Here is a 15,415-nt window from a genome sequence, read left to right on the forward strand (position 1 = left end):
ATGTAGGGGAAGAGTAGATGACCTCAGTGAGAACTTAACAAAGAGATAGAAAACATAAAAGTGGAGATAGAAAATAAAAAAGAAGCAGTCAGAAATGAAGAATACAATAATTAAAATGAAAAATACATTATAGGGAATCAACAGTAGATTAGATGAAGCAGAAGATTGAATCAATGATTTGGGAGACAAGGCAGCAGAAATATCAATTAGAAGAGTAAAAACAAACAAACAAACAAATTAAAAAAAAAAACAACCCCAAATAGTTTAAAGAACCTCTGGCACAACATCAGGCCTACCAACATTCACATTACAGAGGTACCAAAAGGAGAAGAGAGAGAGAGCAAGGGATTACAAACCTATCTAAAGAAATAATGACGAAAAAGTTTCCTAATCTGGTGAGAGAAATAGATATACAAGTCCAGGATGTGTAGAGCCCTGAGCAAGATGAACCCTAAGAGGCCCACACCAAGACACATCATGATTAAAATGCCAAAGGTTAAAGACAAATAGATAATCTTAAAAGCAGCAAGAGAAAAGCAGTTAGTTACCTACAAGGCAGCTCCCATAAGACTGCCAGCAGATTTCTCAACAGGCCAGAAGGGATTGGCATAAAATATTCAGTGATGAAAAGCAAGGACCTACAACCAAGATTACCCAGCAAGGCTATCATTTCAAATCAGAGGACAGATAAAGATATTCCCAGACAAGAAAAAAAGAAAGGAGTTCATCACCACCAAACCAGTATTACAAGAAATGATACAGGAACAAAGAAAAAGAAGGAGAATGAGAAGGAAGAGGAAGAAAAGGAGCAGAAGGAGAAAGGGGAGGAGAAAAGGAAAAGGAGGAGAAATAAAAATATGAATAATAAAGGGGCAAAAACTACATATCTAGCAATAATCACTTTAAATGTAAATGAATTAAATGCTCCAATCAAAAAACATAGGGTAGCCCTAACCGGTTTGGCTCAGTGGATAGCGTCGGCCTGCGTACTGAAAGGTCCCAGGATCGATTCCGGTCAAGGGCATGTACCTTGGTTGCGGGCACATCCCCAGCAGGGGGTGTGCAGGAGGCAGCTGGTCGATATTTCTCTCTCATCGATGTTTCTAACTCTCTATCCCTCTCCCTTCCTCTCTGTAAAATATCAATAAAATATATTTTTTAAAAAAACCATAGGGTGGCTGAATGGAAAAGAAAACATACATATGCTGCCTACAAGAAACTCACTTCAGATGGAAAGACACACACAGACTGAAAGTAAAGGGATGGAAAAAATATTTCAGGCAAATTAAAAGAAAATCTGGGATAGTAATATCTATATTAGACTTTAAAATAAACTTTAAAACAAAGGCTCTAACAAGAGACAAAGAAAGACCCAGCAATTCCACTTCTGGATATTTATCCGAAGAAACTCAAAACACTAATTCAAAAAGACAAATGCATCCCTATGTTCATTGCAGTATTATTTGCAATAGTCAAGATATGGAAGCAACCTAAGTGCTCATCAATAGATGAATGGGTAAAGAATATGTGGTACATACTGTATATATAATGAGATATTACTCAGCTATAAAAAAAAAAAGAGTGAAATCTTGCCACCTGCAACAACATGGATGGACCTAGGGTATCATGCTAAGTGAAATAAGTCAGACAGTGGAAGAAAGTACCATATGATTTCACTTATGTGTGGAATCCAAAAAACAAAATAAACAAACAAAACGGAAACAAACTCATAGATAACAGAGAACAAACTGATGTTTGCAAGCTGAAAGGGGGATTTGAGCGTTTGCTGAAAAAGATGCAGGGATTAAGATGTGCAAATGGCCAGTTATTAAAGTACAGCATAGGCCATGTAGTCAATAATATTGTAATAACTATGTACAGTGTCAGATGGGTACTAGACTGATCAGGGTGATCACGTTGTAAGCTATGTAAATGTCTAATCAGTATACTGTACACATGAAACTAATGGAATAGTGTATGTCAACTGTAACAGAAAAATAAAAAAATACTTTAAAATTAGACGTGTCAGGTCTTCTCTCGAAGCTACGTCCTTCCCGACGGACACACCTGCGCTGGATGTCCGACAAACTAGCCTTTCCCAGAAGACTGCTGTCCTTGGCTTTGTCCCTAGACAGGGCTTGTGGGATTTTGTAGTTATTTTGCTGAGGAATCCATGACAAATGATGTAATAACTCCAACTTTTGACAACTTAATGTATTGAGTGCTGGGCACTGTTCCAGGGGTTCCGTGTGTTACCTCATCTCATCTTCACAGCGTGTCCCCGTTTCCCTCTTGTTTAAACTTCACACAGAGCCATATTCCCGTGTCCCTGATCGTCTCTTCCCTGGGACCAAGAGCTTCTCTGTGGCTACTTCAAAGGACTGAGGAGCTGCCTGGGCAATTCCAGATTCCACAGGACTTCCGGACACAGCCCCTCTTTAGTCCCCAGAGAAAAGGGGAGAAATGAACTGGGCGAGGGCTGAACTGGGGGAGGGAAGAATCAGGTTTTAGTTTGCATTTTTCTCCTGGTGGAAAAACCCAGGGAGGCAGGCTGGATGAGAGGCCTGTCAACAAGCCACCTGCTATCGCCATCTGGTGGACGCAGGAGGAAGTCAGTCTTTGGAGATGGACCAGATGGAATTCCAGAAACCAGAACATTTAAACCTTATTAGCCTGTAGTATCTACTAGGAAGCCTGCAGCAGGTCTCCATGGTGACCCTTGTCCCTGACTCCCTACAGAAGCAGGTCCCTTCCCTCTTCCTAGCCCATGAGTACCTAGCATGGGTCTGCATACAAGGCTGAGCTTTTTGTAACTACTAACATAGAGGATCTGATGAGTTATGAGAAGCTCAGAACCACGCCGCTCTCTGGGCCTCAGTTTCCCCTATCTGCCTTAGCTTTTGATGCAGCAGAGTCCCTGGGAGGGCTTTTAAAACAGACCACTGGGCCCCACTCAGCGTTTCTGACTCAGCTCTGGAGAGGGGCCTGAGAATCTGCATTTCCAACAGGTCCCCAGGGGGTGCTGAGACACCCCCACTTTGGAGGATCGCTATTCTAGTTGGTGAGTCTCCCTGCGTGAGAAAATGAATAACAAGCACGTGGAGGGAACACAGAACTATACCAAACGGAAGCCGAGGCTCCAATAACTTATCCGTCAAAGGCACCTAAGTGAGCAGGGCCTTGAGCCTGGGCTTGCTGGGTGTCTCTGTCTCAGCAGGAACACGGGGGTGGGTGGGGGTGTCAGGGAGCCATGGGAGCTGTGGCGGGGTGGGGGGAGCAGGGCAGTGGACAGAGGAGTCCAGGCTTTGGCCACAGGTAGAAGAGGACTTTTCCAAATACAATGGCACCTCTGAAAGAGATCTTAGGAGTCATCGAATTCAACCTTAATTTCTAAGATGAAACCGACTCAGAAAGCTTAAATAACTCCTAAGGTCACACGGCTACTCAGTACTCTCTCCCTTCAAGCTCCCAACCCACTCTCTTCACAAGCAGGTCCCGGGAAATCCCACGGGGTCATGAGAAGGGTTAGCTCCACCATCTGCTTCCACACCCCTCCCCCTCTGTGGTCCCTACCTTTCACCAGGGGGAAGAAGCAGTCCATCTCCACGCTGCTTCGCGAGTGGGAGATGCACAGGGCGCTGCTGGGGACCAGGCCTTCCTGCGGGGGGCTCCGTTCCGTGGTGCGCACCAGACACCAGCCTGGCCGCTCACTCGGCCGCTCCAGCAGCTCCACTGTCTGCCCCACCTGGATGGTCAGCTCGCTGCTGTGGCCGGCGTTGAAGTCCTGGAGGACCGCGGTCAGCTCACATCCGCCGGAGAGCTTGGAGGGGGTGGGGGACAGGAGCAAATGTGAGGACGTGGGGGAGAGGGAAGGGGAGAAAGGATGCGTGAGAGCACAGGAGAGGATGGAGGGAAAAGACGGGATTTGGGAAAGAAGGCAGAGGATGAAAAAGGGAGGTGGGAGCAGGAAAGAAAACAAGGGGGGGAAAAAAGAAAAGGAATTAGCGGTGCCATTGAGTCACTCGGCCAGTCCAGCTGCAGCCACAGCTGGGGCCTGCCTGGAACCGGGACTTTATTCTAACGCCTCGTTTGGTTAGAGTTCTTTTCAGTATTTCTCTGCCAGCTTCCAGCTGATTGTGTCCTTACAGCCCTTCTCCAATACGCCCCTTTGCTTCTTCCAAGGGCTCCACCGCATGCCCCATTTCTGCCCCCAACCGCCCCTCAGGCTCTTCCTGAGCATCTAGTTCTCAGTCACTCGCTCTCACTTGATTCTAGGGAATAATGAGAGAGAAACTGCCTTCCCTCTAATCCCCGATACCTTCCCCATCCCCACCCCTCTCTGGAGCCATTTGCTTAAAACAGATGCTGCCACACAACAACACAAGAGAGAATGAGGCTTCAACTCAAAGTCAGGAGCTGAACTCTGTTTACCTGGAAGGGGAACAGGATCATTTCACAGGTGCTCAGCCATCGGGGACCAAGGGGAAGGATGGCGGGGAAGAGGGGCCACATCCTGCTTAGGGACCACCCTTCGTGCTCCATCCTGCCCTCCCTCCAGGCCTGGCCTTTCCCATTGGGCAGAACCAGTAACACTGGGCAGAGAGACCCAGAGATAGGAACAACCTCTCCTGGCTAAAGGCTGAGACTTTCACTTTCCCCAAGAGAACCCATTAGTTCGCAATGCGTCTCACAGGGCTTAGCACAAAGCCTCCTGGGAACAGTAGTTGGTTGGAGCATCGCCCAGTACACCAAAAGGTTGCGGTTCGATCCCTGGCTGGGGCGCATGCAATGTTCCTCTCTCATATCTATGCTTGGGTCTCTTCTATCAGCTAGTCGGCTATTCTTTCAGTGAACAGTGTTTCCATTTGACGGGTGTCCTCAGCCCCATCCCTCAGCACCCCAGAGGTCAGGGGGCTGTCACACCCTGTTCCAAACTCCGAGGACACATCATATTTCCACTGTATATTTTAAAACTACCTGCTATGAAAACATGCTCAAAGTCACTAATCATCCGAGAGATGCAAATCAAAACGACAGTGAGGTACCATCTCACTCCTGTCAGAATGGCTATCATGAACACATCAACAAATGACAAGTGTTGGAGAGGGTGCGGAGAAAAAGGAACCCTTGTGTACTGCTGGTGGGAATGCAGACTGGTGCAGCCACTATGGAAGACAGTATGGAGTTTCCTCAAAAAACTGAAAATGGAACTCCCATTTGACCCAGCAATCCCACTTCTAGGAATATATCCCAAGAAACCAGAAACACCAGTCAGAAAGGATATATGCACCCCTATGTTCATAGCAGCACAATTCACCATAGCTAAGATTTGGAATCAGCCTAAGGGCCCATCAGCAGATGAGTGGATTAAAAAACTTTGGCACATCTACACAATGGAATACTATGCTGCTGTAAAAAGGAAGGAACTCCTACCATTTGCAACAGCATGGATGGAGCTGGAGAGCATTATGCTAAGTGAAATAAGTCAGTCAGAGAAAGATAAATATCACATGATCTCACTCATTTATGGAATATAATGAACAACATAAACTGATGAACAAAAACAGATCCAAAGACAGCAAAACATCGATCAGATGCTCAAACCTCAGAGGGAAGGTAGGGGAGGGTTGGAGGTAAGGGGGAGAGATCAACCAAGAGACTTGTATGCATGCATATAAGCATAACCAATGGACGCAGACACCAGAGAGTGAGGGTGAGGGCAGGATTGGGGGGTGGGGGGGCAATGGGGGGATAACCACACATTTGTAATACCTTAATCAATTAACAAAAAACTACCTGCTATGGATACTTAGCTTCCAAACTGTCAATCCAATCCTGCTTCAGATTCTAAAACCAAACTTATTTCTACTAGGGAGACGCTGGGAGGCCGAAGTGGGCAGCACAGACTCTCAGCATGAAGGCCGGTGTGTCTGGGTCTCCTCTCACCTGGACCCGGGACCGGTAACCGGCTCTTACCTCACTGCCTCCACAGCACCTGCCACCCCCGCGGAGAGCCTGGCCTTGCCTGTGGGCCTCTGCCCTGGCCCCTTCCTGGGCGCCTTCCAGACATTTCCTTGGCCTGCTCCCTAGGCCCTAGTGCAGGCCCGCCCAAGTCTTTCTGATGCTAAGTGCTACTGGGACTGACTCGGGGCCTGCTGCTGAGTCTTCCTCTGATTCTTTCCCCCACTTTCCCAGTCTTTCTCCTTTTGGGTCCTGGCCTCTCCAGGGGGAGCTGTGCCCCTGCTGCCCAACCTCTGGTGGACTCTGTCCTCCCCACTCTGTCCTCCACTCTCTGTGATGCCTCCTGAGGGCAGAAGCTGCTCCTCATGTCCTCATGTGCCTCCTGCCCCTCTGTGTAGCCGCGGCTCCTTCTTTCCAGCACATAGGGCCACATGCAAGTAGTGAAAAGGAGATCATGCCTACCCTAGGATCTTACATTCGCCATAAACTACTGCTTTCAGTTAGGTCCATTTTGCTTGGTTCCTGGTTGGGAATTAACTGAGCTTCCCTGTATATACAGTGCCGCTAGATTATCCCTAAGCACTTCCACACATGGAAAAAGAACCCAGCAACATTCCGAGAGGTGGGGACAGGACCCTGCCCAGCAGGCTACTGCTGTCCATTCAGGGCCCACACGTCTGCCTCCACCCCATCCTCCCAGGCAGCACAGCCTCATGGCTGAGGGCACAGACTCTGGAGCCCCTCCCCAGCTGAGTGACCAGGGGCAAGTTACTTAACTTCTTGGCCTCAGTGTCCTCATCTGTAGAATGAGGATAATAACAAAATGTTAGGTCTGATCAAATAATTGCATCGTTACCCCCTTCCCTGGGAACTGCCCTTAGGTCACTTCACAATGGACATTCCACTTGTGAAGACCATTAGCTCTCCCCTCCAAACTTTCCCAGAATCTAAACCTACACAGAGAATTCTCTGCCCAGAGATAGCCCACCTAGAGTCCTTTAAAAACCCCTGACTCTCCGTCTTTGGGTGCTGGTGCCATTTTGGGACTCAGCCCATCTGGTACCCAGATGACCTAATAAATTCATAATTCGTCACCCCTTTTGGCCTCATGCATTCCTCCTTTGGCGACCCTAACAATGACAGTATCTGCTTCATAGGTTGCTATGAAGATTAAATGATAGAATACTTTTAAGGCACTTAGGACAGTACCTTAAGCAGAGTTAGTACTCTAAATGTTTAAAAATAAATTCTAGAGGTATTAGTAATTATTATTTAAGTTTGCGATAGGGGTACAGAAGAAATGGAAAAATATAAATTTTAATTTTATAATATGTTTTTATTGGTTTTTTAGAGAGAGAAAGGGAAAGTGAGAGATAGAAACATTTCTACTGGGAATCGAGCCTGCAACCCAGGCATGTGCCCTGACTGGGAATCAAAACAGTGACCTCCTGGTCTATGAGACGATGCTCAATACACTGAGCCTCACTGGTTGGGCAAAATAATCAATTTTGGTGGCAGATTGTCTGGGAACCTGTATATAGGCATGCACATTATTATGTAAATGAACCAAATTTCCTTCCTTTTTAGTAATCTTAGTGGAATCTTGCCCTTACACAAGCCAACTAAAAGAACCGGCCCAAAGGCTGTCTAGGAAAAGTGATGTGGACGCCATCAAAGGTCTCCCACGTCAGCACATGCTTTCCCTATTAAGACAAGGGGACCTGTGACCCCAGGTCCCTGGATGGAAAATGAGGATTCACTCCTGTCTCTTCCATCTGAAGGAACCCCCTTCCAGGAGTCGGACGAGTGCCCACAGTGCCTGCCAGCCGAGCCTCCTGAGAACTGTGGAGGCCGGTTTCTGACACCGCATCACCCATCAGATAAGTCAGAGCTCCTCCTCCTCTCCTGACACCAGTCCTCTAACTCTGTGTGTCCGATTCCTCCCCAGTGCGCAGCCAGTTCAGGCACAGAATCACCGGAGTTAACGTCTACCTAGAAGGTCAACATGGAAGCCAGTGCTGGCCTAGAGGAATGTGAAGCCGGTGTGGTTTAAAGGGCACTGAGGAGGCCTGCCAACTCTTGTTCTAACTCTCCCCCTGCACCTGCTGCCAGAGCCTGGACTCCCACTGTCAGAGGTCAATTTCATCCTTAGGTAGCGTCCCTCAGCGTGGCACGTCTCAAAGCAGACTATGCATGTGATTCCCTCCCAAGTGCAGAAAGATGGGGGACATGCAACTGTACTTACATGGCTTTAAGTATAAGATGCTCATAATGGCACTTTTTAATGAGAAAAACTTAACCATACTATTAAAAAACACACCTTACAACTAAAATATAAAAATCTAATAGGAAGGGAATGGTTAAGTGATGATATATCCACTAAGTGAATTTGTAATTATGCAGCCGTCAGATATTGATAAAGCTTTATAAGAGTTTACAAGATACATAAAGTCAGGTAAAAAAAAAATGAAAAAAATGACAGGGTGTAAAGTTGCACATGTAACAGTGTGAAAAACATCATCAACTTAACAACTAACAAGAAACTAATGGGAAGGAAATTCATCAAAATGTTAAGACTGGCTTTGTTGGGTGAGGAATTCTGGGTAATCCCTCCCCCTTGCTAATTTCCAGTATTGCTCAGTATTTCTCATCTAAGAGTTATTTTAGAATGAAATTAATTATAACCTCAACAATAACCCATAAGACCAGTCCACAATGTAATGGGGGAAAGACCTGAACACATTCCCGGGAGACATATACTAGTACTTTGAAGGAACAAAAGGGGGCAGCGGATGATGGCTAGTGTCCAGTTTTGCTCCAGGACCAGTGTGTGAGCTACAGGAAAAGTCCCAAGTTGCTGAGAATGCCTCCGTGCAGTGCAAGCATGTCAAACTCAAAGGCTAACATGGGCCAAATAAACAAGTTTTAAGTTTATGTGGGCTGCAAAAAAACCCAAAAGCTTCAATTTTCATAGAAACATAGGTTTATTTCAAAAAGTATAGTATAAAAAAAAAAGAACAAGAGCAACGATAAAATTAATGGTTTCTTACTGACACTTGGCATCTCTTCTCCGCTACTATCTTTCCTTATTCGGGGGAAATCTTGTTCACAGTGATTACTTTCAAAACTGACCCAAGGTGAATGCCAGTAATCCTGGATCTGACAGGAGACTTATTTCCTTCCATAATTGTAAATAACTGCTCATACTGTGATATTGGCTGGGCCCCAAAAATATTCGTTGTGGGCCGCATGCAGCCCTTGGGCTGTGAGTTTGACATTCTTGGTGTGGTGGCTTCAAAATCTGTCCCCATAAACCTCTGTCCCGTACTAGGGTGAGACTCAGATAAGCTTCCCAGAAACCAGAGGCCTTCACACAAGTTTAGTGCAGTTTTCACCTTGAGTTGAGTTTTTGAAACAGAGGTGTGAGCTGTGTCTGGGCCTGGGGGACGCCACTGCAGAGCGCTCAGTTTGCACTTCGGGAGCCTATGGAGCTGCCAGGTCTCTTTACTAGTAAAGCTGATGATTGGCTTTGTCCTTGTTTTCTGGAGTTGGGCTGCTAACCACTGCAACTGAAGGAGCTAATTAATTGGTTTCACTGTTGCCCTGTGCTGACGTGAAGGGCAGAGCCACAGAGAAGTGATATAAGTTGCACATATAACAGTGTGAAGAACATCATCAACAGTACTGGCGTGGAGTGTGGTCTGCTGTCAGCGGAGGGCTCATGAAGTGCATAGTAATTAACAGTGGGAAGAATGCAGGAGCAGGAATGGGGAGGGCTTGGAGCTGGGGCAGGTTTACTCCGTGTGACATTGGGAAGACCCCCTGCCCTCTCCATACCCGAATCTCCTCATGTTTATGGTGAGGAAAATGGACTTCAGAACCCCTTCCTGTTTTAGGATCTGTGAGCAAGGCAGTTTCTATATTTACTTTCTAACACACAATCCTATTTCACTTTCTTGAGCACTTATCATCAAGGTGTTATCTTGTTTGATTGTTAACTTACTAGTATGTCCTGTCATATTGCACATCAGAATGTAAGATCCTGGAAGGAATGTGAGATCCAGAAACAGTCTCTCTTGCTCATGGCCACATCTCCTGAGGCTAGAGCAGCCGTGGGCAAACTACGGCCCGCGGGCCGGATCCGGCCCGTTTGAAATGAATAAAACTATTGGAAAAAAAGACTGTACCCTTTTATATAATGATGTTTACTTTGAGAGCTTGTTTGGAGGTTCTAGCAGGGGAGCGCAGCTACTCGTATACCCTTGACCGAAGACCAGTCCTCTCCTCGGGGGGGAAGGTCGTCCTCTTCGACCGAGCGCGCAGCTTCGGGAGGGACGCACATGGATCGGTGAGGGAGGAGGGGGACACCCGCCTAGCCAGCCAGATCAGCCGAATCAACCCTGGCGATCAATGGGGTGACAGATGTCGCAGCCAGATCGCCCTCACATCCTGTTTACTTTGAATTTATATTAATTCACACAAACACTCCATCCATTCTTTTGTTCCGGCCCTCTGGTCCAGTTTAAGAACCCATTGTGGCCCTCGAGTCAAAAAGTTTGCCCACCCCTGGGCTAGAGTGATGCCTGGCACATGGCAGGCGAGCATCCAATACCTATTGAATGCACCGGGAATCAATTCCAGGAATTAGTGCCCAGATTGTAACTGAGATGTCTGGCTACAGTGCCTGAGAATTTTCTCTCACTGACTGTCACCCATTCCGGTCAGTGTCTTCCAGACCCCACTGTTTACCTGGTATGTTCTGAGCATCTTTCAAAAAAATATTATCTTGTTCATTCGGATATATATACACTAATTCCTAAACCTGACAAAAATGACACCGGGTTTGGGGAGACACAAAAACAAAGAGCCTAAGGGGTAACAGTAGAGAAGAGAAGTCAACATTTTATTTGAATAATAAAGTAGCTTCAGGAGTGCTATCTGCCCTGGCCGGTATGGCTTAGTTGGTTGGAGTGCTATCCCATGTACCAAAGGGTTGCAGGTTTGATTCTCTGTCAGGAGGCATTTGGGAGGCAACTGATCAATGCTTCTCTCTCACATCAATGTTTTTCTCTCTCTCCCTCTCTCTCTAGGGTCAAGGGAGGATAAAAAAAAAAAAAGAGTGGTGTCTGACTTGGTAGAATGGAGGTGAGATTGGAGTTCCTGGCACTTAGCCCTGGGGGAGTGAGTCCAGGCTGCACTGAGGGTAGGGGTACGAGTGGTTAAGGAGGCAAGATGGACTGAAAGTCTGGAAAGGCAGCAGACCGCTAGATCTCTCTTCTACCCAGTGCATATGTTCCTGGAAAATTGAAATTCAATGAAGATCTACATACAGAATAGGGAGATGGCCTCCATCCTTGTCCCTCTTGGCTCCCAGAACGTTGCAGGCAAATACAAACTTTTAGGCAGATCTGAAGATCTTTCATTACAGAAACCAAAGAGATGTCCAGATAGTCAAATACGGACATTCGGAGATCCCGTCCCCAGTGCCTGGTCAGACCACTGCACAGGAAACCTTCCAGTCAGTAAGCTCCCTCCCTGACACACAATAGCCAGTCAGCCCTTCTGGTGCCTCACTGATAAATAGAAAACTGATTCAGCCGAGGATCACCAGGCTTTTCAGAAAAGCCCCTCACTAGAGACCAAACTGAGCAAACAAACAGGACCAGGGGCTCAGAGGGAAGAAACTGCAGGCAGGACAATAAGACTTCAAGGGCACTGTCATATCCCCAGAGGGATAAGAGAGGCATCGTGTCCTTGACAACAGAACAAGCTGTTACAGAAATGGGGGAAATTACAGGACGAAAAAGAGCTCTTAGAAACGAAAAACAGGGTTGAAACAAAACATTTTAGACATGGGTGGGAAGATAAAGTCAAAGAAACTTTTCGGAAAGGAGAAAAAGAACACGGAGAGACGAAAATATGAGAGAAAATTACAAGAAAATGAGAGAATCAGTCTAACAAGTTTTAGGTAGACAGAATAGAAAGGAATGAGCTGTAAGGGAAAATTCCCAGGGCGGAAGGGCATGCATCAAATTGACACAATGTTCCAGGTACTTGTTGCAATTATTTTAAAAAACAAGACCCACGCTAAAACATAGCATAGCATCAGGACATAGTGGCAGAAATAGCGTGTTCTAAAAACTTTTAGAGGGAGGGGGAAAGTCAGGTAAACCCCAACAAATCAAGGACCACAATAATAGCAGATTTCAGCAACAGCATTAAAACATAAAAAAAAAAAAAATGGAGCAATTCCTTCAGAATTCTGAGTGAGAATTATTTCCAACCTAGAATTCTGCGCCCAGATAAACCATCAGTCAATATGAGGGTTTACTAAAGGCATTTTCAGAGTTTTAAAGTCTCAAAAGGTGGTCTTGATAAGCATCAATAAGTACTAGCTATTATTATTATTATAACTATGATTAGCATTGGTTGTCCACTTAATTTTCCTCTTTTATTGCTTACTTTTTTGTTGCTTCTCTTAATGTGATATGTCTTTGACATATACAAATTAAAAGAATCTTTTTATTCACTTTAAAATATGAAGTATTAGGTAGACAGATTTAAAAAAAGCCTGAACCACAAAATGGTTTTTAATTTTAGCAAAGCATTCATCCAAGCCTTATGTGGCAACCTTTAGCCAAAACAATGACATGTGGGCTGAGATGATGGCATTGTCAGGTGGGCACATGGCCTATTAGACGTGAAGGGGACTTTGGGATTCATCTAATCCAGTGGTTCTCAACCTTCTGGCCCTTTAAATACAGTTCCTCATGTTGTGACCCAACCATAACATTATTTTCGTTGCTACTTCATAACTGTCATGTTGCTACTGTTATGAATCGTAATGTAAATATCTGATATGCGGGATGGTCTTAGGCGTTCGACCACCAAAGGAGTCGCGACCCACAGGTTGAGAACCGCTGATCTAATCCAATCCCCCTGTTTTACAGATGAGGAAAACGAAACCCCGAAAGGGGGACGGACTTATCTAAGGAAGGCAGTGTCTGGAGGATGGTAGATAATAAACATCTGTTGAATGAATGAGTGCACTAGTAAGTAAAAGAGTTGTCACAGATCATCCAACTCTTTTAACTCATAACTGGTAAAGCTGAGGGTCCCGACATAGTTGGTAGCAGAGACAAGACGAGACTCGGGTTTTCACATTCTAGGCTCAGGACTCCTTTCACTCACTCTGGCTACATTAACGTTGTATCAATCTGCGGGGATGTCACGAGGTCCACGCTTGTACCTAGCGTGTTGATGATATAGGGCTTGGTGTGACGGTGGGAAGGGGACTTTCAAATCCACGCTTGGCAGAGCAGCAGAGGACACGAAGCTGGGAGAGGCAGCTAAGTTACAGATCAGAGGCGTAGGACCTTCCACCCTAAATTCCTGCTCAGGGCAGGGCCCTTTAAAGATATCTAGCTCTCTGCTTTATGAAGCTGTCCCCTCCTGGGGCAGTGGTGATTCTAACATTTTCATTATTTCCATCCAGGGTTCTTCATCTGCCCTCTAGGGTAACGCCAAGTAACTTTCTTCCATAGAGCTCCACATATGTGAAGACTAGACAAGAATTCCTGAAGTCTTCTCTTTTCCAAAATGTTCCTTCACATCGCTCTCAAATGGGGGGGGTTTCCAATACTTTGATCATATTCTTCTGATGGACTTCATTATGTCACTGTCCCTCCTAAGAGGGCGCCCAGAGAATTGAGCCCAGTCCTTTAGATGTGGTGTGTCCTGCGCAGACTAAGTCAGGCATCCATTTCCCATGTCTGGACACTATATGTCTATCCCTGAGGTCTGAGAGTTAAGTCATGCTGTCGGCTTCTACTGAGCAGGCAGCCTGCTGAAAATGCCCAATCTGATCCATAGGGTCTGCTCAACCCAGCTCCCCCCATTTCTCTACGTGGGGTTGTGAGGCTTTTAACTTGGAGATTTTTCTACTAATCTTCTATTAACCTCCTAGCTAAGACGTAGTGTTCTTGATTCTCGTCTATCAGAGGAGTGATTCCTTCCAGCGTTGTGTCATCCGAAAACATGACATTTGTGTTTCAATGTGTTCAAGCAAGTGAGAGAAAAAGAGGGGACAAGGTCGGAACGAGGGCAGAACTCCTTCACAGACAGACTTGATTCACCCAGAGAAGGAACTAGATGTGCTCCCGGGCATCCTTCACACCTCTGGTGAAGATATAGCGTTTCAGATTGGGCTTAACTTACTTAGTGTTTATTCATTTGTTCATTCAACAGGAATTTATCAAATGCTGGGTAGGGCTCTCCAGTGAGGGGGGAGGGAAATGCAGACTGATACAGGATTCTGTCTGCTTCGTATCTCTGACTCCTACCCAGGCTTGAGCGACCATCTAGACGAGGTACAAACTGTCCATAGAAATGGGGTCAGGAGGATTGAACGTGGCAATGAACTTGGGCTTTGGCAACACTGAGCCTTAGTCTGGAGATAGCGGTCCTGCCAAGGGGAGGCTCCGGCTCCTCTGTGCTTGCCCCAGTCTGTCCGCAAGGCTGTCCTCACTGTTCTGGGGCTGCGAGGAGCTTTCCTGCAGCGCTAGCTGTGGTAGGGCCTCGGAAAAGCCCGAGGTCGCCCACAGCAGAGGGAGGGGGGGTGGCTGGGAGAAACTAGAGGTTACCAGGAGCAGCTCTCAGGCAGAGAGAAACCCTAGGCATTCCTGCCAATTGTCTACCCAACACTGAAAAGTCGAGCTTCAGGGGAAATCCAGCCAAAGACAAGAGAGGATTTTGCAAAAGTGCAAAATGTTCTCAAACCTCAGTTATTCAGATGTGAGTCACCCTTCCCCATTTTGTGGGGCACTGGGTCTGGAGTCAGACGCTAGGTTTGATTCTGTCTCCGCCGCTCCTATCTGTGTAACTTCAAGCAAGTTAAATGGCCTCTCTTTGGCTCAGGTTCCTTATCTGTACAACAGGGATAATATAAATTCCTACCGTATAGAGTTATTGCATGAGTTTACACAGACTGACACACAGAGTCAATGGTATTTGGCACAGACCCGACACGTTTTCTGTACTGATACCGCGTGTCTAGGGAACAGAAATCCACTTCCAAAGCATCTCTAATGACGGGCAGATTTGAGAAAAGCAAAGCAAAGCAGTCCTATACCCCCATGTCCAGGGTTGAAACGTTTAGGGTATAACCCAGGTTAGCATTTCCCTGTGCAGAGCCGGGGATGTGAACACCAGGCCTCCGAGGGGAACAACCAGGCCAGAGAGCGGGGTCCTTGGGACAACTGGCCAAATTCGGGTGGATAACACGTCCACACGCAGTGACAGGGTGGAGGCTGAGGCAACATAAGCCCTGGAGAGAGGCCCGTTGCCCAGTGTGGAGCAGGGAACGCGGCACCTGGCTGCTGCTGGCACCCGAGGGCAGGCAGCAGGTCTGCGGGACTGGCACTGGGAAGAGGGCAGAGGTGGGTTCAGGGTGTGC

At 46.5% G+C, this 15,415-nt stretch overlaps 1 protein-coding gene across 15 annotated transcripts in view; it reads right to left on the reverse strand.

Annotated features, from left to right (window-relative positions):
* The window catches only part of KALRN (kalirin RhoGEF kinase), a 646,808-nt gene that overhangs the window by 131,952 nt on the left and 499,441 nt on the right, over positions 1 to 15,415 (reverse strand). For all 15 annotated transcript variants that reach the window (XM_059687615.1, XM_059687614.1, XM_059687613.1 and 12 more), the window contains exon 34: positions 3,574 to 3,820. In XM_059687615.1, the coding sequence (XP_059543598.1) occupies positions 3,574 to 3,820 (247 nt within the window). The remainder of the gene's footprint in view (positions 1 to 3,573; positions 3,821 to 15,415) is intronic.

Source organism: Myotis daubentonii, chromosome 3, assembly GCF_963259705.1.
Source record: "Myotis daubentonii chromosome 3, mMyoDau2.1, whole genome shotgun sequence".
Classification (NCBI taxonomy): Eukaryota; Metazoa; Chordata; class Mammalia; order Chiroptera; family Vespertilionidae; genus Myotis; species Myotis daubentonii.